The following is a 24,336-nucleotide window of genomic DNA, read 5'->3' as shown; positions in this document are numbered from 1 at the left end:
GTGCTTATTCTAGGCTTTTTGTTTTTGCCTTTTGTTACATAAGAGCATAAGAAGTGCCATGCTGGGTCAGACAGGCAATTCCATAACTATCTCAATTTAACAGGCTCTGTTTTCACTTTGATTACTAATGTAATAAGAGCCCAGCAATAACTGGCATAACTCAAAACTGCCCACATCTGAGCCCGCAATGTGCAGAGTTTTGGTCTTAGTAGAGCAGGGCTTCCCAAACTGTGAATCGGGACCCCCAAACGGGGTTACAAAAGATTCAGCTGGGATCACAGGTGCCCCCGGTAGCAGCGCCCTTTAGGCACTAGCTGCAGCAGCAGCATTTGTAGAGGAAGCCAGCAGGCACTCACAGGCCTGCATGGTCCTACCCTCACGTGTTTCCGTGGTAACGGGAAGCCCTGCAGGAGGAGGGACCAGGCTCACAGCAGGGCCTGTTAACGTCCGCTGGCTCACGGGCCCCGCGCTGTCTTTCTTCACTAATGCTGCTACCGCTTACAGATAGCCACAGCCGTAAAGGGTGGGGAGGACCAAATGTGCATGGTCCAGTGGAGGTTGCCACGGTTCCTCTTTCCTCACCCTGCACTGAACCTACCCAAGATAAACATGTTGCCCCTGTCATCAGCCTGCCCTGTTTTTTCAGTTATACACCTTTTTGGTCTGGGACCAAAGGACATTGTTGCCGGTCATCCTGGCCAGAGGGATGTTTTGAGAAGAGGCTGTTTGAAGGGAGGAGGGATCATATGCATGGGGGGGTTTGACAGTTGGAGAGTGATTAGCTGTGAAGGTGAAAGAGGAGGAATGAAAGATTGAATGGGGGGTGTAAGAGAAGAGCTGGGGGCGGGGTCAGAGGACATCAGGATTAGAGTGGAGGTGAGATTGGGAGGTGAGAGAGAATGGGGGATGGGTGAGAGGGAGGGGTTGATAGGAATAGTAGGGGATCATAAAATGGGTTTGGGGCAAGAGAATCAGCTGTGGGATGCAAATAGGGACTGAAGGGGTGAGGGGAGGATGTAGGAAGGTATTACCTGGAGGTGCAGAGGTTGATAGAGAAGGTATGGTGGAAGGGAGGAGGTTAAGAGAAGGGGGTCCTCTTGAGGTGGTGGAGGTTGAGGGAAGAAGTAGAGGTTGGGAGAAAGGATCAGCTAGAGCAGTGGTTCTCAACCTTTTTTCCATCATGACATACCTGACAGATGATGCTCATGTGTGTGACACATTGCACACCTCATTTAACAGCTATACTAAAAAAAAAATAAAAAAATCCTAGATGTTTTATTGTTGAAAATGATGCAGGAGAAAGATAACTTATTCCTGAATTTCAATAACTGCTTACAAAATATTAAATGTTATTTTCACAAAAATGTTAATCTTTGCTTACTGCATCAATGAGAAATCTGGGACTGATTTGCATATGCAGCACAGTTTTTCAATATAGATATAAGAACATAAGAACATGCCATACTGGGTCAGACCAAGGGTCCATCAAGCCCAACATCCTGTTTCCAACAGTGGCCAATCCAGGCCATAAGAACCTGGCAAGTACCCAAAAACTAAGTCTATTCCATGTTACCGTTGCTAGTAATAGTGGTGGTTATTATCTAAGTCAACTTAATTAATAGCAGGAAATGGACTTCTCCTCCAAGAACTTATCCAATCCTTTTTTAAACACAGCTATACTAACTGCACTAACCACATCCTCTGGCAACAAATTCCAGAGTTTAATTGTGTGTTGAGTGAAAAAGAACTTTCTCCAATTAGTTTTAAATGTGCCACATGCTAACTTCATGGAGTGCCCCCTAGTCTTTCTATTATCCATAAGAGTAAATAACTGATTCACATCTACCCGTTCTAGACCTCTCATGATTTTAAAGACCTCTATCATATCCCCCCTCAGCCTAAGCCGTTTCTTCTCCAAGCTGAAAAGTCCTAACCTCTTTAGTCTTTCCTCATAGGGGAGCTGTTCCATTCACTGTCAACCTCAGGAAGTTCTTGACCTCTTCTGGAGTTTATACAGAGTAGAGTTAGGAAATTTCCCCTTTCAACTCACCATACAAAAAAATATATTCAAATTCTGTTATCCCCTCAGTAGTAGTACTTCAAAATCCCTTCCCTGCCAGGCACTTTGTGAAATAACCATGAAAACCTGCTAAAAAGACATTTAGAAATTATATACCATGCCAGCCATACCATAAGAGCACTAACACCCAGGACTTGAACAGCAACAACCTTACCTATAAAATAGTAAGATTGCAAATATAAAACAGTACATTTACTATTGGAGAAACAAAGAAAGCCAGACTGCTCTAGAGTCCTACACAGAAGCTACATCCCAGTTAGCAGAATCCCTCACCTCTGTCAAACATGCAGAATGCAGCCTGACCCTTATCTAATACAGAATAAAAGACCATAAATTATAAACAAGCATACAGAAGAAAACCTCTACTCCAAGAAGCAGGGGGTAGCTAGGAATTTTAAGTACCAGCTCCTTACTATGCAGTCTCCTCAGGTAGGCAAGCACATGTGGCTGTTATAGAAAGCATAGGCTTGCCAAATCAAAATTTTGGTGACAGATCTTCCACCCCGTGGTGACACACCAGTGTGTCCCGACACGCTGGTTGAGAACCACTGAATTAGAGAATGTGGTGGATGAAAGAGGAGATTAGCTGGAGTGTGGTAAGCATGGAGTGATTATTGGAGGGGGACGGCACCCTTGCTTAGTTTGGTTTGGTTATCTTCTGGAATCGTGAATTTTCAAGTGCTAAAAATGGGGTCATACTGGCTTAAAAGTTTGGTAAGCCCTGTACTAGAGTTTACTACCAACCTACTATCAACATTCTATCGTACAGTTTCCTCCAAACACTCATTCAGTTCTTTCAGGGCCATTTCCTAACGGAGACTAAATGGTAAAACTTTCACCTTTTTATATTTTACATCCCTACTTGCAATTTTCACAGGGATTTCCGCAAGTAAAAAATCATTTTACCCACCATGCAGGTCACTTGCCTGAACGTTGCCCACCCTGTGAATGGATAAAAGCACTGGGGTAGATTTTAAAAGCCCTGCGCGCGTGCCGGCGCACCTATTTTGCATAGGCCGCTGGCGCGTGTAAAGCCCCGGGACGTGCGTAAGTCCCGGGGCTTCGTAAAATGGGCGGGAGGGGGCGTGTCTGAAGACTGGGGGCGTGCCCGGGGTCAGGGGGCAGTCCGAGGTGGGTCTGGGGGCGTGGCAAGGCTTCGGGGGGGGGGGGGGCCGGGAGGGCGGTCCCAAGTCCCCCGGCACTGCGGCCTGTGCCGGGGGCTGCCGAGGCGGCGCACACAAGTTACGCCTGCCTCCCCTACCTTTGTTGTACAAGTTACGCCTGCTTCAAGCAGGCGTAACTTGTACAACAAAGGTAGGGGGGGATTTAGGTAGGGCTGGGGGGTGGGTTAGATAGGGGAAGGGAGGGGAAGGTGGGGGGATGTGGAAGGAAAGTTCCTGAAATCGGAGCGGCCTCGGAGGGAACGGAAGCAGGCTGTGCGGTTCGGCGCGCGCAGGCTGCCGATTTTTGCGCAGCCTTGCGCGTGCCGACCCTGGATTTTAAAAGATACACGCGGCAATGCGCGTATCTTTTAAAATCTGGCTTACTTTTGTTCGCGCCGGTTGCGCGAACAAAAGTACATGCGCGTATTTTTTAAAGATCTACCCCACTGTGTAGTTCCACAACTCATGAAGATTTCCCTGCATTCTGTTGGAAGCACTTCTGGGTCAAAGAGTTAGGACGGAGGGGAAAATGACATGTAAGATTTTGGATTTTCAGAACTGTGAGATACTTTTGAAAATTGTTACCTTTACGTGCATAACTCCTTTGAAAATCCACATCATAGGGCTGAATTGTCCAAAGGTTTTACGCACCTGAGAGGGCTTTAGGCACATAAATAGGCTTTTGAAAATTGCTATGATATATGCTACTTTTACAGGCTTAACTCCTTTGAAAATTACCTTCTATGTGTGTAGTTTTGACTGGAAAAAGAGCCTGCAGAAGAAGCTAGTGCACATTCTGCAGGTGCTTTTCCTTGGGGCAATTTTCATAGTAAAAGTGTGCATTTTTGTTTCCTTTGAAAATTTTGTGCAAAATACGCAGGTACCCTGCAGACTTTGTAGAAATATGGGCAGTCTGGAAATTGAAGCCCCCTAAAGGACCAACCAAAAAAAGCAATGGATGCATTGCATGAGCTGTAACGGCCTTACAAGCCTCCTCTTGAGATGCATGATAATATGGTTTGGGTTGGTCGCTTTGAAAGGTGTCGTAATTTACAGAGGCTTTAGTTTTCTCTAGGCCCAATACAACCAAAGAAAATCTTCAGATGATTATCTAGAAAAGAGAACATTCAGAAAAAGCAGATCTCTGTAGCATAAAGCAATATAGCTATTTGCTTCTCTGTCTTTGTGAGATTTGAGCTATGAGTTGAGGAAGACCTTTTGGCTGAAATTAATAACTTGTGTGGGGGCGGGGGGTTAATGCTGGGTCGCCTGGCCCTGTTGGAGATGGAAAATTATTTGGATACTGATCAAAGTGGAACAGTTAAACCTCCTGTTTAAAACCCCATGTCTGTAGCATTCGCCATCCCTGGTCTTTAATAACAGTATTATATCACTGTAGAGCCTGTGCTTGTCATTTATCATTAAAAAAAAAAAAGGCCATGTTGTGCTCTGGGTTATAGTTGCAAATTAGAATTGAAAAGCTTAAAAATCTTTCTGAACTGGTATTTCTCTGAACACTGTGTGCTGTGCATTTAAGCATAACATAACGGATGGCTGTTTAAGCATCCGGTAAATGAACGTTTTTGGACAATGGGGCTGTGGTGCCAGCCGTGGAAGGCATTGCTCTCCATTTATCCCGAGAAGAGAGATGGTTCAGGGCGTCGCCTCTCAGTGCCCCCGCCGGCATTCCTCAGCCCTGTTCTAAAGGGAGCACCTCCCAAAAATGAGAATGCCGTCCAGCGCCTGTGTCTCTTCCTTCCTCGGTCTCTGTTCAGAGACCTCCACTTCAGGGTGCAGATTGTGATGGTAGAGCTAAGGTGCGGTGAACCGAAACCACCAACTCATCTTGGTGGGATGGCGAACGAATGCCCGTCTTGACAGTTTGCGGGCAGCAGCAGTTTCATTCAGTTTTAACTTTTTGTATGATTTGTTATTCACTTGATGCTATTTACTGTTTTTTGTTCTTTTTTTTTTTCAGACCCCCTGTTATGCAGTCGAGACGTCAGAACACTATTCAGGACATGTTGCAGAACTGTGCGGATAACCTAATGCGTGCAGAGCTCATAGCCCAGCCTGTAAGTCACCTTTTCCCTGCTAATCGTTAATGAGCCCGTCTTGCTTCCGCGTGGCCGGTTTCAGTATAATGACCTTAGGGGGGAGGGGGTCACAGTGAAGCAGCACCTAGCAGAGAGCAGCGGGTTTTCAGTTGGGGAAGGCCGGGGTCACATAGGGGTCTGCAAGAGAGTTTCAGGGGTCCGCCAAATCTTATCAAGCTACTGAAAAATCAAAACAGAAATACGCATGTTTAATTGCTTAACAACTTTGTGTACAGAAAAAATGAACTTGTTATAGTGTGGGAGGGGGAAGGGCAAGGATGTTTTACAGTGGGGTGAGGGAGGGCCTTTGTTTGCAACTCCCTGAGGATTTTCGCCGGGTATTTATTTAATTTATTTATTTAATGCTTTTATATACCGGTGTTCGTATGTACATCACATCGGTTTACAGTAAACGAATAGCAAAAATGGAGAGAGAAAGGAGCAAAAGTTACAATGAACATTATAAATAATTGCAAAAACCAATAACAGAGAAAAGGTTATAAATTAGTGTCATAGAGAGAGAAGAATTTAGGAGGGAGAGCCAAGATTAAGTTACTTATTTATTGACTGATTCATATTGTTGTAACAGGAACTATATACAGGTGGATTTTAGTTGTGTGTTGGCTTGAGGGAGGGTGGGAGTTACGTAAAGGCTTGTTCGAAAACCCATGTCTTTAGTTTCTTTTTGAATTTCTGAGTGTAGGGTTCCAGTCGTAGGTCTTGGGGCATTGAGTTCCAGTGAAAGGGGCCAGCAATGGAACGAACTCTCGCTCTGGTGGAGACGAGATGGGTGAGTTTGGGCGTGGGGATATGTAGGGTGCCTTTGTAGGCGGATCTGGTGGGTCTGATGGGGGGTTTGGAATTGTAGCGAGTTGTTTTAGCCAGTGTATATTGGGGTTATGCAGAGTCTTGTGTATTATTGTGAGTGTCTTGTGGAGGATTCTGAAATGGATTGGGAGCCAGTGGAGGTCTTTAAGGATAGGAGTGATGTGGTCGTGTTTGCGCGTATTAGTGAGGACTTTGCATTTTGTAGCATTTGGAGGGGTTTGAGGGTGGTGGCAGGGAGGCCAAGTAGGAGGGAGTTGCAGTAGTCAATTTTGGAGAAGATTAAAGCCTGGAGGACAGTGCAGAAGTCATTAGGATGGAGGAGGGGTCTGAGTTTTTTTGAGGACATGTAGTTTGTAATAGGAGTCTTTCATGGTGTGGTTAATGAATTTTTTTAGGTTAAGTTGGCTGTCTATTATGGCGCCAAGGTCTCTTACATTATTTGCAGGGATAGTCCTCATCTACTTGCCCTGCACCAGGGCTCCTACGAGAATCTTGCCAAAACGGGTCCTAAACCTGGCCACCAGGTGTCACCATTGCGCAGTGCCTGTGACTCCCTCGCTCCCTGCCCCAGAGGCCTGCCTTTATATTTTATTGCTAAGGGGGTATTACTGGTTCAAGTCATTGAAAGATCCCCCAACCTGGTTACAACAGGGGTAGAAACATTTCTTTTTTACATTTTCTTTCACTTTTTTTTTTGCTCTTTCCCTTCCTGACTCAGCCTTCCCCTCTCTCTCTTTCTCCTTCCCTCTTTCTCCCCTCCTTCTGTGGCTGAGCAGCACTGGCCCAAGTGGCAGCTCCTCCACCCAGCCCAATTTCAGCCTCAGCGCCTCTGCCTGAACCTACTGATAGGCACCAGATCCCAAATTTTAGGGGCCCGGCTGTTAACTGGTGCCTGGGCTTTTTTCCATCTCTTGATGTTAAACCAACTCTTTATGAATCTAAAAAAAATAATAAATTGGGTTGCTGCAGTGCAGCTTTGTATTAGAACTCTATGCGGGGTGACTGCACCATGAGGGGCAAAGCCTAAACAGTGCCCTCGGGCATAAAAACAAGGGCACACTTTTTTTTTAAAATTAAAGATACGAAAATAAAAGACATGAACTATATTAGAGCAAAAAGGAAAAGAGAAAGGACATCCATTCAAGTGGATAGTTTGGAGGAATAGGACTCCTGCTGCCTGAGGACAAAAGCATCTCCCACACTGAGCTGATAATCTCTCCCACTGATGTAGTCATGTGTGTGATTCTAAAGAGAGGCTGAAAGCAGCTTGATCCTTAATTAAGGCTCTTCATGGAGTTGCCTTTGCCTTGCCTTATTTATTTTGTAAGTTTTAATTCTTGGCACCATGTCCTTTTTGAAAAATTTTTTTTGGCCGTTGTTGGACACGAGGAGCGCTTCAAAGGCGGGAATCAGCTGCCTTTATCCCCTGCCTGAATATTTAAGCTCTGAGCCGCCCGCCCGTGGCCTCTCTCTCTCTCCCGGTGGTTCCTCTGGGCACTTCCCTTGTCGTTTCTGCCAGCAAATGCTGGTGGCCCTGGCACGGAGTACAGGAGGGGATCCACAGTGACAGGACACCCAAGATCTTTTTTTTTGTTCCTTGCAGGAGAAGGCCGTGTTTGGTAACCAGATGCATGTCCTCTGACAGCGAGAGGCGAGGATGTCCACCTCGATGGTGCTTTCTGATAAGCGGGGAGCGGCTTTTGCACACCTGGTTGAGCCTCTCCTGTACACACCCCTACCGAGCGCTCCTTTTCTTCTCTGCCTCGCTCTAACAACAATCGCTTTAAGGCTGACCTCCATTTTGCAAAAACAAAAGTTTACACAGAGGAATAAATATCTCTTTGGGGCAGAGCCAAACATCCTCATATTCTTCCCAAACAGCAGCCTTTCTATTTATTTCTATTCGCAACAGCCTAGATGAAAACATATTAGAAAATCTAAGGCACCAGCAGGGGATTTTTTTTTTTTTTTAGGAGCCAGGCAGGGATGATGAACTCTTGCCCTGGAGTGCCGCCAGCAGGTCTGGTTTCCAGGACAGCAAAATTATGCAAATAAACCCGACTCTTGATTCAAAGTTAAGCAAATGTATTTTGTAAATATTAATTGGGGGAATCATGAAAACCAGCTCTGTCTGCTGCACCCTAAGGAGCAGAGTTCGGCAGGGAGGGACAAACTGAAATGCCATCCCGATCCGCATTCTTCTTCTCCATTGCATCTCTCTGCTGCTCTCCCCCCTCCCCCTGCTGTTTTTTTCACCTGTATCCCCCCCTATTCCCCCTTCCTCTTATTTAACCTTCCTCTCGCACCGTTTAAATGAAGTTGAGAGGCCAGCAGCTTGTGGACAGCATGAGACCACGTGCTCCCTACCCCCGGGGCACTTCCTCTGCCCCTCAGGCTTTCTGTTTAGAAAAGAGGCGTGGGGCAGGGAGAGGAGATGTGGCCACGGGGACTCTCTCCCAGCCCCTGGTCTCCATGCTGCTGGCCTTCCCGTGGCTTCTTTCCTGTAGCATCGCGAAGTGGACCCCTGTGCTAGCTGCAGGGCTTTTCTCTGGTGGCTGTCAAGATTAAATTCCCCCAGCTGCAGCTCCTTTTTTCTTCCTCTCATCGGCCCAAAATGGGGAGGGGACGTGTTGGTGCAGAATACTGGGTCACCCCAGTTCAGTCCCAGGGCACCGGCTCACTTTAGGTGCCCGTACGACCAAGCGCCCGGCAAATTTCCAGTCCCATTTTGATAGCATGAGAAAAAAATACCGTATGATGGTCTGGGAGCTTTTCGAAATTAAGACTGAGGTGAATTTAAGAAGGCCAGAATATCACGCGTGCTTGCTAAACACTGATTTCTCTCTACTGAATTTCTTCCCGCAGCGTCGTGTCTGTTTAGTAAATGTCCAGGCGGTCTATGCACTTGTGCATGTTGGTTTTTCAGATGCACATTTAAAATATAAGAGCACTTAGGATTTCCTGATGTTGGACCAGTGCTGCACTGAAACATTGTTTTCTTGAATACTGGGAAACTGTTATTGCTAATTTTTCAAAGATGGGTTTCATTCCTGGAAGAGAGAGAGTTCTGAACGCCATTCATGCTTTCGGATAAAATCTTTAGTTATTCGGGTAATGGAGGAAAACCATGCTTACCTGTGTGGTAAAGGAGCCCTGCCTCTCATTCTGGTAAGGTCATTGAACACAGTGAAGGGTAATTACTCTGACACTATATCTCATTACCAAGTTGGACTTCTTTTTTAACCATGGGAGTCTGAAAACAAGATTTAAAGTTTCCCTCATGTGGTTTTTGCTGTTTGATGCCTCACTGCATTCTGGGAAGTTCACAAGGCCTTACCTACTTGTACCCTTGCAGCTGCTATCCTGACAGGAAATTTCGGATTTAAACTCTTTTGCTTTTATCGTCTCCTCTGCCTGGCGGTGATGTAATGGGTGAAAGACAGTGAGTCTCGAGATGGGGGGTGTGCTCCACTGAATGCCTTTTGACCGTTCATATTTTCCACATGTTGCACACTCTGAACTGTAAACATGCAGCAGAAGAGTAAAAGGGATTTCAGCTGCTACCTTGGCTGGCTGGTATGGAAGTGAGGTGTAGCGCCGTGTGATCGATCCTCCAGTACTTAGCAAAGGCGCTGGTTCACTCCCTTGTCAGGGGGGTCACTGCTACTCCTTTGTCTTTGTAAAAAGAAGATGAAACGGCCCCATGGAAAACCCAGAAAAGAATAATATATATTTTAAAAGCTTTATTTTTATTACTCTTAAATGGAGTTTGAATGGAGGCCAACTCTATTGTGGGATGATTTTTTTTTTTTTTTCACATGGGAAACTTTTGGGAAATTGTTCCATGATGCCATGGTGTTGGTTTTTGAACCTTGTGTCACTCTCCCACCAGCAGTTAGTAAAGAAAATGCCAAATTGTGCATTGAGGCAGCTCATAACAGACATTTCTCCTTCACATGCAAGAAGGTATAACAGAGCCTAAAGAAGGTGTTGTGAGCGATAACTAGTCCCATCAATGTTACTCACCCTAACTTAGTGTTAAACTGGAGGTCAAACTGAATGACACGTATCAGAATAGCTTTAAAAGAAAATGCCTGGAGTGAATGAAAATAAGTGAATGGTGGCCGCATGCTGCATATTTTGTATCTCACAGAGATCTTCCAGGAGGGCAGGGGCTCAGATAATAGCTCCCTAGTGATACCCATGGAAGGTGTGCCACCTCTCCCTCCCACTCAGTCGCTTGCGCTGTGAGTGCTTGGCTCATGTTCCTAGGAGCAGTGCACAGCTGTGTATGGCGGCCATCTTTTTTAGACTTGGACATCATGACAAACAGCCACAAAGACTCGCTTCCATGATGCTGTGGCGGTGGAGAGCTTGTTTATTCAAGAGCAGAATGTTGTGTGGTTAGTTTGGTTTTTCTTCATTGTAGTCAGTTTCTTTTCCAATTCATGCCCACTAAGCAAAGGGTTTTTAAAAAAAAAATTTTTCTTGGCACTTTTTATAGCAAAAGCTGGCAATTATGATTCCACGCCAAGTATTCATTTAGAGAAGGATGCATTTGGGAAGTCTTCGTGTGCATGTAACTACTTGCTGCTTAAAACCTGTTAATCCAGCTGCACAGGGGAGTTTCCCATGCAGTTCCCAGATGTGCTTAGACTCCAGATAATTAGTGCCGCAAACTCTTCCTTCCCAGGGAGGATTTTGCCCCTGGCACTCTAGGGCTTGCACTCTTAAGGGGCGGGGGGAGGGGGGAAGGGCACATTTTTCTCTGGGCGTCCAGTGGCAAAACATTACACAGGTAGTTTCTCCTTTAAAATTTGCTAAAACGTAGGTGGGTACAAAACCCACATGCATCGTCCCTCTCCTATTTCTGTGGCTGGGGTTTAAACAGGGAAAACTATACACGCATGCATGTGAAAATTCAGTGTATATGTGCATAGTTCACTAGCTGCACCAGAACATGCTTTTTGAATGGCTGCCTAGTTTTACTCTGTTTATCTGTTGCACACAGGACGGTTTTTCACCCCGATGGATTTAGCAGCTTAATGCCTTAGTTATCTGGCTAGATCCATTTAAAATTTGCTCTCTTACAGCCTAAGCTTACCCAAGAAAGTGTAGGTTGGAATCCTTAAGAAAGCTAGAAGGCAGAAACTAATCTGATAAGTTAAAAATCATAAATACATATTATGTAGTTGTGCACAGGCTTCTTGTTCATCCTTCTGTCTGTTGTATCTCGATTCCATTTCTGCTATGCTGGACTAAGACAAGAGACTTGATCACACAGTAGATTTAGTGAGCACATTTAAATTCTTCTCTTGATTCATATAAAATGTCATTGGTCAAGCTTGCAGGTTTATCACATTATAACACGCCCTAATGTCTTGAGTACATAATGTCAGATATATTGTGGGACGCCTCCTACGTGATGTGTACGTGAAAAGTCGAGAGCCAGTGGTGCTTTCTGTTTGTAGAGCTACAAAAGAGCCGTAACCACATTTCACATGGCACCTCCACATGACTCTTAGTGTGAGCTGTGAAACCTAGGTGTGTTTGGATTTTAGTCATATGCTGGTGCATTAGATCAGTGGTTTCCACCCTTTTTTTTTGTGTTGTAGCACATCAGCATGGAATTCACTTCATCATGACACAATATCACCTTCCCTTCCCCCTCACCCCCTGGCATCATCTTCTTTCCCCCACTACTGCCCGGCCTTATTACCCTCCTATTCCTCTCCCTGCATCCTTCTAGCATCAACACCTCCCCTTTCCTTACCTCTCCTTGCATCCTCCTGGCACCATCATCTTCTCTTCCCTCTCCCCCCCACCACTCTGAGGCTTTCATCCTCTCTCCCCCATGAGCCTCCCCACTCCCCTGGGGCAATCATTTGTACCTCTCTTCACATCCCCTGGGACAATTATCTCTCTCTTATGCCCATTACCTCTGATCCAAAGCGACTTTGGCATAGCCTCCAGTAGCATGCTGGTCCAAGGATCTAGAATAGAACTTCCTGCAACTCTGGACTTCTTTTATAGGTCCCCTAGCCAGGACTTCCTGTGCACTGACTGATGACATCATATCCTCCCAGAGTATATAAGGTAGTCCTTTTCAACCAGCCAGCATCTCTACAACAGATCCCCTGGTGTGCCTTGTGGCCCAATGTGTGGTGCTAGTTAGTCGCCTTGGTCTTGCCTTGCCTTGCCTTCTCCTTGTCTTGCTTTTGCCCTTATTTATGTCTTGTTCTTTGTTTCCTCTTCCCTCAGCTTAACTTTCTGGTTCTGACCCTGGCTTGGATTTCAACCTTGCTTCATATGCCACCTGACCTGACCACTGGCCTGCCTCTTGTTTTTGCTGCCTGCCATGGTCCTTTGCCTGGACTTTGACACTCTCTGTTCTTCTGGATTACCCTAGAGACCCACCTAAGACTTGCTGGCTACCAGAACCCAAGGGCTCAGTCTGTGGGAAAGGTGGCTGGTATAGGTGAAGCTCCAGCCAGTCCTACCTAAGAGCTTCTCTGTCAGCTGTTGGTGTGAGCCTAGTGGGTTGCCCACTAGGCAGTGTCAATATCACCACAACACAGAGTCCACTCTTCCAGTCAGTGTTACACTGTCCCTTTTTCCTGCCTCCCCCATCTGTGATCTCTTCCAATTGGCAGGTATGATGAACAGCACTTACCTGCTGCTTCTTCCTCTTCTGACAGAATCCCTCTGCAGTTTGAACCTTGCAGGGCCCTGTAGTTTTTTGAGACCACTGGTGCCATGTGGTTCTGACTACAGAGGAAAGCCAGGAGAGGAGGAGGCAGCAGGTAAGCACTGCATGTTGATTTCCCTACTGGCTGGAGGAGATCCTGCAGGCCAAGGGATATTGGGTGAAGAATAATAGAAAACTTTGTCAATAGCAGTGGTGGTGGCGGCTCTGGCCCACCACACCTCATCTTCCTACCGGGCACTGGCTGGCTGATGGAAAACATTTGTAGCACACCTGTGCTTCAGCTGTGGCACACTGGTTTGCAAATGCTGCATTAGTTAGCTAAGTCCCTCTCTATAAGAAAAATGAACTGTAGTGGCATCTAAAGCAACCTCCATCCCCTACAGAGCTTCTTCGGGTCAATGATGCATAGTAGTCTTGCTTGTGGAGAAACACAGGGCTGATGGAAGCATTAAGCAGAACATAAGAACATAAGATATGCCATACTGGGTCAGACTAAGGATCCATCATTATCCTGTTTCTAACAGTGGCCAATCCAAGTCACAAATACCTGGCAAGTACCCAAACATTAAATAGATCCCATGCTACTAATGCCGGCAACAAGCAGTGACTATTCCATTTTGATTAATAGCAGTTAATAGACTTCTCCTCCAGGAACTTATCCAAACCTTTTTTAAACCCAGCTACACTAACTGCCTTAACCACATCTTCTGGTTATTCCAGAGCTTAAATTTACAATGAGTGAAAAAGAATTATCTCCAATTTGTTTTAAATGTGCCACTTGCTAACTTCATGGAGTGTCCCCTAGTCCTTGTATTATCCGAAAGAGAAAATAACCAATTCACATTTACCCATTCAAGTCCTTTCATGATTTTGTAGACCTCTATCTTATCTCCTCTCAGTTGTCTTTTCTCCAAGCTGAATAACCCTAACCTCTTTAGCCTTTCCTCATAGGGGAACCGCTCCATGCCCTTTTTAATTTTGCTCATCCTTTTCTGTACTTTCTCTAGTGCAACTATATCTTTTTTTAAGATGCGGCGACCAGAATTGTACACAGTATTCAAGGTGCGGTCTCACCATGGAGCGATACACAGGCATTATGACATTTTCTGTTCTATTAACCATTTCCTTCCTAATAATTCCTAACATTCTGTTTGCTTTTTTGACTGCTGCAGCACACTGAGCTGACTATTTTAAAGTATTATCCACTATGATGCCTAGATCTTTTTCCTGGGTGGTAACTCCTAATATGGAACCTAATATGATGTAACTACAGCATGGATTATTTTTCCATATATGATTCACCTTGAACTTGTCCATATTTATATTTCATCTGCCATATGGACACCCTGTCTTCCAGTCTTGCAAGGTCCATCTGTAATTTATCACAATCCACTTGTGATTTAACTTCTCTGAATAATTTTGGGTCATCTGCAGATTTGATCACCTCACTCATTGAGCCCCTTTCCAGATCATTTATAAATAGATTAAAAAGCACCAGTCGAAGTACAGATCCCTGAGGCACTCCACTGTTTACTTTTTTCAACTGTGAAAACAGACCATTTAATCCCAATCTGTTTCCTGTCTTTTAATCAGTTTGCCATCTACAAAAGGATATTGCTTCCTATCCCATGACTTTTCAGTTTTCATAGAAGCCTCTCATGAGGGATTTTGTCAAACATCTTCTGAAAATCCAAATATACCACCTCTTCCGGTTCATCTTTGTCTACTTGTTTATTCACCCCTTTAAAAAAATATAGCAAATTTGTGAGGCAAGACTTCCCTTGGTAAATCCATGCTGACTGTGTCCCATTAAACCATGTCTATCTAGTGTATATATTATATGATTTTATTCTTTAATAGTTTCCATGATTTTTCCAGGCACTGAAGTCAGGCTCACCAGTCTATAGTTTCCCAGCTCACATATGGAGCCATTTTTAAATATTGGGGTTAAATTGGCCACCTTCCAGTCTTCATGTACAATAGATGATTTTAATGATAGGTTACAAATTACTTGTAATAGGTCTGAAATTTCATTCTTGAGTTCTTTTAGAACCCTGGGGTGTTTACCATCTGGTCCAGGTGATTTGCTACGCTTCAATTTGTCAATCTGGCCTGCTACATCTTCCAGGTTCACTGTGATTTGGTTCACTTCATCCGAATCATCACCCTTGAAAATCATCTCTGGAAGGGGTATCTCCCCAACATCCTCATCAGTAAACATCAAAGCAAAGAATTAATTGAGTCTTTCTGCAATGGCCTTATCTTTCCTAATTTCCCTTTTAACCCATCGAACATCTAACAGTCCAGCCGACTCCCTTGCAGCCTTCCTGCTTCGGATATATTTTTAAAAGTTTTTATTATGAGTTTTTGCCTCTAGAGCCAACTTCTTTTCAGTTTCTCTCTTAGCCTGTCTTATCACTGTTTTGCATTTAACGTTTCCGTGCTTATGCTTTATCCTGGTTTCTTCAGATGGAGCCTTCTTCCAATTTTTGAAAGAAAATCTAGGCGGCTGCCTATAGTACCATGGTCCCAGGGGCGGCAGCAAGACTGGACCAGCTGCCGTTTCCCTGGCCCCTATGGGTGGCATGACCTGAGAGGAGAAACAGACAGACTTACACAGGCAGTAGGAAAAACCGATGAGCTGCCCTCTCCCCCCCTCCAAGCCAGTGTCACACTTGGGAGCCTGGTGGTCCTCAAGTGCACAGACACATTGAAGAAGTATATTCTGTATGCATACTCAGGAACATCAGGAGTTAGGGCAGTGCTGGAAGGAGAGGGACCCATCCCAATCGATCAAGACCAAGCAGAAGACATGATTTGCAGGCAGTGCTGCCTTCCCTATTGTACTCCCAGCCTGGGCCATTTGTTTCTGGAGGCTGGACTACAAAGAAGCAGTGTATGGAAATTGGAGGGGAAGAATCATGACTGCCAATTGGCTTGGCATCTAGGAGGACTGAAAGCTGAACTACTGGTAAGCCAGCTAGGTGCCTCCTTCCTTGCCTGTAGCAAAAAAAAAAAAAATCTGGGGTTAGGCTCTAAGAGCATGGGTGAGTGTGAGAGAGCATGTTCCTGTGATTGAGCAAGGGTATTGTGTGTAAGTCAGAGCATGGCTGTGTATGGCTGAGTGAGAGCAGGCATGTGTGTGAGTGCGAGAGAGAGAAGAAAGTTTGTGAGCGATATCACCACTCCTCCCCCTCTGCTAATCCATAACAATCTCAAGGGATATAGAAATCAAAAGTTCCCAGGTATGGCGAGTAGGGGAAATTTGTATCCTTATTAGATTTAATTATTGAGTGTTTGATTTGTTTGCTATTTTGAAATATTTAATTGGCGTTTGGAAAATTTTTATAAGAATTTTTAATTATTAGATGTTACTCTATTCTACAGCTTTTATGAAATAGTTATTCATTTTTATTTGTATGGTTTTACTGCTATTGAATATTTGAATATCTTGATTTTATTTATGTATTTATTTTTATGGAAAATGTTAATGTTTCTGTTTTTCCATTGTTGCAGTGCTCACAGTCTGGTGTGTTGCGGTTTCCAGTTTAGGTTTTGTTTGCACATTTATACTTATACTTTATGGTCTCTTTAGTCTATATTTGGTGAAGGTCTGTCTGTGCAGTGCAGTGCACGTGTGATCAAAAGTGCAGAATTCTGCTAGCGTGCAGGTTCCGTGTAGAGATCTGTAGCAGCTTGGCTTTTTCTGTTTTCCTAATTGGAGGTTTATAGGTGTTTTAGGGCCTGGTGTAATATTTGTAGTGTTGCCTTTTCATAAGTAGGTTTGTCACTGTTTGAGTGCTGGCAGTTATTGCTGTTTTGGTATAGATTTACTATATTGTCATTCAGTTTATTAATGGCTTTCTGAGGGCCAGGCCCACATTCAATGTGTTGCAAAAGACCTAGGGGTAGATTTTCAAAGGGTTACATGTGTATATTACGTGCATAACCCCCGAAAACCTACCCCTGCGCGCACCAAGCCTCTTTTGCATAGGCTCGGCGGTGCGTGCAAGCCCCGGGATGCGCGTATGTCCCGGGGCTTTGGAAAAGGGGCGGGAAGGGGTGGAGCTGTGGGTGTGGCGGTGGGGCGGGGCGGCGGTCCGGGGGCGGTCCCGAGTCCTCTGGCACAGCGGCCTGTGCTGGCGCGCGCAAGTTACACCTGCCTCGGGGGATTTAGTTAGGGCTGGGGGGGGGGTTTATATAGGGGAAGGGAGGGAAAGGTGGGGGGATCGAAAAACAAAAGTTCCCTCCAAGGCCGCTCCGATTTTGAGCGGCCTTGGATGGAACGGGGAAAGCCATCGGGGCTCCCCTTGGGCTTGGCGCGTACAAGGTGCACAAGTGTGCACCCCCTTGCGCGTGCCGACCCCGGATTTTATAACATGCGTGCGGCTGCACGCGCATGTTATAAAATCTGGCCCCTAGTGCACAGAAAATAATGAAGTGGAGAAAACCATATAACCACAGTATAGCACTAAAGAATGTTAGGATCCTTGAAAAGTCAATCAAAGCCAAAGTTCGGTCAGTGAGAATGTTGCCAAGCAATTCCATCTTTTATTCGAAAGTGCAGCAGATTTTGGACTGAAATCACCGACTGAACTTCGGCTTTGATTTTTCAAGGATCCTAACATTGTTTAGCAATAGATCTAATACCATATGGGTTCCAAATGTCGTCTTTACTATTTTTTTTGCAGGATTTTCTGGTGCATGTAAACATGATGGAGTTAATTTTCAAAGAGAAACACATGTAAAAATTAGCATATACACTTGTAAGTAGTCCGTACTCGCATAATCACTATTTTATAAAAGTCGAAAGAAGGCGCACACTTTACTTTTTGCGCTCATATACAAGCATAAAAAAGGGGGCAGGCAAGGGACATTCTGGTGCGGGGACAACCGTTGGGTGTAAGTTGGTTTAAAAGACGCGTGCGTACATTGGAAAATTATTTGCCATAATTGATAGCAGACTTGTTTATTGTGTTTTATTGGGAGATCTTGGTGAACTGGTAGTGGTGGTTGGGGGGGGCTCAGGCTGAAGTACCAGGAGGGTCTCTATGATCTGACAACAGACTGGGTGAACTGGTGGAGTAATTTGGTAAAATGGTTAATTTCAATTACACGCACATGTTTTAAAATATCCCCAATTATGTGCATAAATTGGGACTTAATGTAAGTCCTGCTTGATTTTCGTGCGTAAAATATACGCATGCAGATTTTTAAGATAGGCAGGAGAAGTACACGCATTCCATGCACAGAAATGTACAATGCGTTTTATGCATTTGCACGTAAGCTTACATACATTCGCTTGTGTGTTACAGGGTAGATATACGCATATTTTATAATACACGTGTATATGATATACATGGATTATAAAATACTAACATGGATCCCTGCATGGCCAAATATGTGTGTATATGCCGCCGTGCGGTGAAAGCTGTCCTCCCTGTGTGATAATAGATATGTTGTAAATGATATTTTTACCTCAGAAATCTGTACTTTGTCCTTTTTCATGTAAAATTTGTTTTTATAAATGAACAATTTTAAATTGTGGGTGCATCCGGGAGTGGGATGGGAAGGGGGGGGCACTAGAAAACAAATCAGATAACCCATGCCCTGCTTTGTTGCGGTGATCACACAAGCTGGAGAGACCTCACCATTTCATTGGGTAGAAAAAACTTTGGGTTAGTGCAATAAACGGAGACCTGTTTAGCTGAAGTCTTTGAGCTTGGTGACTTGTTTAGGTGTGGATGTATGCGCTGGTTAAAGACAGAGTCCTCAAACAATAGGGACTATTTAGGCAAGTGCACAGGTGTAGGGGAAATGATAAAAGAATGAATGAAAGAAAACTTGATAGAATAACACAGTTTCTGGGAGGTGGCAGGCTTGGTGACTATATGACATGATTGCCTGCAATAGAGATTCCTAACCCGTGCAAGCAGAAAAACTAAATCCCAAGCTCCCACGTTCTTAAGGAGAGCCATTGACTCAGCTACAGTATTTACTGAGGGAGTTTAATAAACTGCAGTATTCAGTACTGCAGTTTAGCAAACCCCTTAATTGCTGGGCAGACTGGATGGACCATTTGGGCTTTTTCTGCTGACATTTTCTATATTACTATTACTGACCAAATTTGCGGGGTATGAATGCACCTCTGACAAATCAACAAAATTATGATGCAGAAATTAGTCCAGCAACAAGAGGGGGAGGCTTTCCTATCTTTTGCACTGAGTGCCACACGTGTGATTATCTCTCAGCTGGTGAGAGGTCATATCTGTGCATTAAGTGCTAAGAGCTCCAAGCCCTCAGAGAACGAATCTGATCTCTAGAGGCTAGAGTGACAGACCTGGAGGAGCTAAGGGAGACAGAGAGGTATATAGAGGAGACCTTCAGGGACATAGAGGAGAAGTCCCTCCTCTAATTTGGTAGCCCCTGTGCTGCTTTGGAGGAGAAAGGTCACCTGGAAGGAGAACATCACCTTGAGGCAGGAAGAAATCCTGTAGCTAGGACCTGCCCTCAGGATGATATAGTATCAGTATCCTCTCGAACCGAGGATAGATCTCCAGGGGCAAGTGCCCAGGAGGGAAGGGTTAGGATGGCTGTTATAGTTGGTTATTCAGTTATTAGGAAGGTTGATAGCTGGGTGGCTGGTGGACGTAAGGATAGCTTGGTAAATTACCTGCCTGGTGCGAAAGTGGCGGACCTCATGCATCACATAGATAGGATTTTAGATAGTGCTGGGGAGGAGTTGGTTGCCTTTGTACATGTGGGTACCAGTGACATAGGAAAGTACAGGAGGGAGGTTCTGGAAGCCAAATTTAGGGTTTTTAGATAGAAAGCTGAAATCTAGAACCACAAAGGTAGTATTCTCAGAAATGTTCCTCGTTCCATGTGCAGGACCAGAGGCAGACTGGGCTCCAGAGTCTCAGTGCATGGATGAGACGATGATACAGGGAAGAGGGTTTTAGATTTGTTAGGAACTGGGCTTCATTTTGGGGAAGGGTGGGCCTTTTTCCAAAAGAATGGGCTCCACTTTAACCAAAGTGGAACCAGACTGCAGGCACTAACCTTTAAAAAGGAAATAGTACATCTTTTAAACTAGATGATGAGGGAAAGCCGACAGTCGCTCAGACGTGCATGGTTCGGAATGATGTAACTTTGAAGGATACTAAGAGAATAGAGAAAATAGGGCATCCCAGTAGAGAGGTTGCAATAAATGCCAAAGTGGACCAGGTGTCTTTAAAGTACAGAAAAATTCCAAATTACCCTGGTCTACTTATGAGCAGGTTGTTAATACAAACAAGAAACATACTTTTAAATAAATGACTGTGTACAAATGCTAGAAATCTAAGGGAGAGTTAGAATGTATAGTAGTGGATGTAGAGGAAGATGTAATTGGCATCTGAGACCTGGTGGAAGGAAGATAACCAATAGGACACTGTGATACCAGAATGCAAATTATATCAAATGATAGGATGGATAAAATTGGTAGAGGGGTGGTACTATATGTTAAAGAGAGCATTGATAAAAGTTCTGCAGAAAACAAAATGCAATGTTGAATCTTTATGGATAGAAATTCCAGGTGAAAAAGGGAATACGTAGTGGGGGTGTATTACCGTCCACCTGGCCAGAATGAACTAACAGTCAATGAAATGCTAAAAGAAATTAGGGAAGCTAACAAAATCAGCAGCACAGTAATAACAGATGATTTCAGTTACCCCAGTATTGACTGAGTGAATGTTACATCAGGGCACTCTAGAGAGGTAAAGTTCCTGGATGAAATAAATGATTGATTGCTTCATGGAGCAGTTGGTACAAGAACCAACAAGAGAGGAAACTATTTTATACCTCGTCCTTAGTGGAACACAGGATTTGATGAAAGAGATAACAGTGTTGGAGCCACCTGGCAATAGTGATCACAACATTATCAGATTTGACTTAATAAGTGTAGGGAGCACACTAAAGAAATCTATTGCAACAGCATTTAACTTTCAAAGAGGTGACTATGACTAAATGAGGAAAATGGATAGGAAAAAAACAAAAGGAGCAACTGCAAAGGTTAAGAGTTCAGCTCAGGCATGGATGTTTAAAAATATCATCTTGGAAGCCCAGACCAGATGCATTCTATGCATTAGAAAAGGTGGAAGGAAGGCAAACAATTATCGGCATGGTTAAAAGGTGAAGTAATAATATCTATTTAGATAATATCTAAAAAACATTGTTTAAAAAATGGAAAAGGGATCTGAATGAAGAAAACAGAAAAGCACTGGCAAGTCAGATGCAAAGCATTGATAAGGAAGGCAAAAAAAGAATTTGAAAAGAAACTTGCCATGGCAAAAAAAACAACTCATAAGAAAAGCTTTTTTAAGAACATTTGAAGTAAAAACCTGTGAGGGAGTCAGTTGGACCATGAGATGATCAAGGGGTAAAAGGGGCACTTAGGGATGACAAAGCCACAGTGTAGAAATTATTTGCTTTGGTATTCACTGGGGAAGATGTACCAAGATATATGCATGCCAGAAATGATATTCAAAGGTGATGGTTCTGAAAAACAAACAAACTGAAACTGACTGGGTAAATGTAACATCAGGAAATGCTAGAGACATAAAATGGGTGATCCAGGAAACTACAGCTAATGAATCTGACATCTGGGCCAGGCAAAATGGTAGAAACTATCATAAATAACAAAATTACTGAACATATAGATAGGCATAATTTAATGGGACAAAGCCAACATGGATTTAGCCAAGGGAAGTCTTGCCTCACAAATTTGCTACATTTTTTCGAGGGTGTAAATAAACATGTGGATAAAAGTGAGCCAGTTGATATAGTGCATCTGGATTTCCAGAAAGCATTTGACAAAGTCCCTCATGAGAGATTTCTTAGGAAATTAAAAAGTCATGGGACAGGGGGCAGTGTCCTATTGTGGATTGCCAATTGGTTAAAAGATAGAAAACAGAGAGTAGGGCTAAATGTAAATGTTCACAATGAACAAAGGTGAACAGTGGCGTGCCCCAGGAATCTGTTCTGGGACCACTGCTTTTTAATATATTTTATAAATGACCTGGAAATGGGAACAACAAGTGAGATGATCAAATTTGTCTGACAAAATTATTCAAAGTTGTTAAATCATAAGAGGATTGTGATTTAAGAGGACATTGCAAAACTGGAATTCTGGGCATGAAAATGGCAAATGAAATTTAATGTGGACAAGTGCAAAGTGATGCACTTAGAGGTAGATTTTCAAAAACGGCGCGTTGGCGTACTTTTGTTGGCGCTCCAGGCGCAAACAAAAGTACGCGGGATTTCAGTAGATACACGCGTAGCCGCTAAAATCCTGGATCGGCGCGCGCAAGGCTACCGATTTCGTGTAGCCGGCGCGCGCCGAGCCGCGCAGCCTGCCTCCATTCCCTCCGAGGCCGCTCCGAAATCGGAGCAGCCTCGGAGGGAATTCGCTAACGCCCTCCACTCACCTTCCCCTCCCTTCCTCTACCTAACCCACCCCCCCGGCCCTGTCTAAACCCCCCCTACCTTTGTTGGGGGATTTACGCTTCCCAGAGGGAGAAGTAAATCCCCGCGGGCCGCTGGCGCACCTAGACACAACCCAGGGGCGGTTCCGGAGGGCGTGGCCATGCCCCCGGACTGCCCCGGGCCGAAACCACGCCCTGAAAACGGCGCACCGCTCGGCCCCACCCCGACACGCCCCCGACACGCCCCCCTCGGAAAACCCCGGGACTTACGTGAGTCCCGGGGCTCTGCGCGCGCCGGTAGGCCTATTGAACATAGGCGCACCGGTGCGCAGGGCCCTGCTTGCGTAAATCCGGGCGGATTTACGCGAGCAGGGCTCTTAAAATCCGCCCCTTAGGGAAAAGTAATCCAAATTATAGCTACACGATGCAAGGTTCACATTAGGAGTCACCACTCAGGAAGAGGATATAGATGTCGTGAAATCTTGTGCTCAAGAAAGCAAATAGAATGCTAGGGATTTCTGAGAGATGAATGGAGAATAAAACAGAGAATATCATAATGCCTCTGTATCACTTCATGGTGCAATCTCATCTTGAGTATTGTGTGCAGTTCTGGTCACCGTATCTCAAAAAAGATATAGCAGAATTAGAAAAGGTACAGAGGAGGGCCACCAAAATCATAAAGGGGATGGAACAATTCCCCTATGATGGAAGGCTAAAGAGGTTAGGATTCTTCAGCTTGGAGAAGAGACAACTGAGGAGAGATATGATAGAGGTCTATAAAATGAGTGGAATGGAACAAATTTATTTATTTAAAACTTTTTATATACCGGTGTTAGTGTGCACATCACACCGGTTTACATCATAACAAAATGTTTAGAAAGTACATTTAACAAGGGTACAACATGGTAGGGCAGGGTGCACGCATAAAGAAAGGCATAGAAAAAATAGCGCAACTGGCGAGAGGTTCTTAATATAAGTGACTATTGGAATATATCATGCTAATTGTGTGCTATTATATACATTATGTACAGGAGTGCATATGGTCATATAGTACAGTGGTAATAATTAATCATTAATCAGTTATTTACTGTTTCCAAAAGTATAAAGACCAGGGGACACAAATTAAGTTATTAAGTAATACATTTAAAACTAATAAAATTAGAGAAAATAGTTTTTTACTCAATGCATAATTAATCTGGAATTCATTGCCAGAGGATATGGTGAAAGCTATTGGTGTAACTGCATTTAAAAAAGATTTGGACAAGTTCCTAGAGGAAAAGTCCATTAACCATTATTAAGGTAGAGTTGCAGAAATCCAATGCTTATTCTTGGAATAAGCAGTTTGGATTCTATCTACCCTTGGGATCCTGCCAGGTATTTGTGACCTGGATTGGCCATAGTTGGAAACAGAATACTGGGCTTGATGGACCCTTGGCCTGACAAGTCTTATGTTCTTATGTCCTTTAACACTTCTGGTGTTTAGAAGTACTTGTTGGTACGTTAGGGCATCTACCTGCAAATGCAGATATATAATACAGCAAATCCGATGTTGAAGGCATTCTGACCTAAGAAGGCCTTAATCCTAGAGCTTCCCTTCGCAGTCTTTAGATAAATATGATGACACCTATTGGGTTGCCACTGTAGCTCCCCCTAATTGCTCTCTAATTAGATTATACACTGTATTGGAGGCACAGTTGAAGCTATGCAGTGTGGTAATGATTGTGGTGCCTTTATACATCATCTATAATGCTTAACTGCACCTCAAGCAAATGTGTGTTTGAATATTTCAGCATGTTAGTGAAAGAAGTATTCCCACATCTGGGTTCTTTGTTTTTCTTCTAGGAATTGAAATTTGGAGATGGTTCACAGCTGGTTCGGAACAGAGATCTGGAAGAATGTCTTGGAGTAGCCAATGAGCAAATGGAGATTATTGATGGTATAATCAGGGAGATGAGGCAAATGGGCCAGCCTTGTGACATGTATCACAAAAGGTATG

At 44.1% G+C, this 24,336-nt stretch overlaps 1 protein-coding gene across 4 annotated transcripts in view; it reads left to right on the top strand.

Annotated features, from left to right (window-relative positions):
• Positions 1–24,336, top strand: part of DSP (desmoplakin) — a 169,984-nt gene that overhangs the window by 31,572 nt on the left and 114,076 nt on the right. For all 4 annotated transcript variants that reach the window (XM_029590612.1, XM_029590610.1, XM_029590613.1 and 1 more), the window contains exons 2-3: positions 5,222–5,318; positions 24,183–24,331. In XM_029590612.1, the coding sequence (XP_029446472.1) occupies positions 5,222–5,318; positions 24,183–24,331 (246 nt within the window). The remainder of the gene's footprint in view (positions 1–5,221; positions 5,319–24,182; positions 24,332–24,336) is intronic.

The sequence above is a fragment of the Rhinatrema bivittatum genome, chromosome 2 (assembly GCF_901001135.1).
Source record: "Rhinatrema bivittatum chromosome 2, aRhiBiv1.1, whole genome shotgun sequence".
Classification (NCBI taxonomy): Eukaryota; Metazoa; Chordata; class Amphibia; order Gymnophiona; family Rhinatrematidae; genus Rhinatrema; species Rhinatrema bivittatum.
This window is presented reverse-complemented; position numbering and strand designations above follow the sequence as displayed.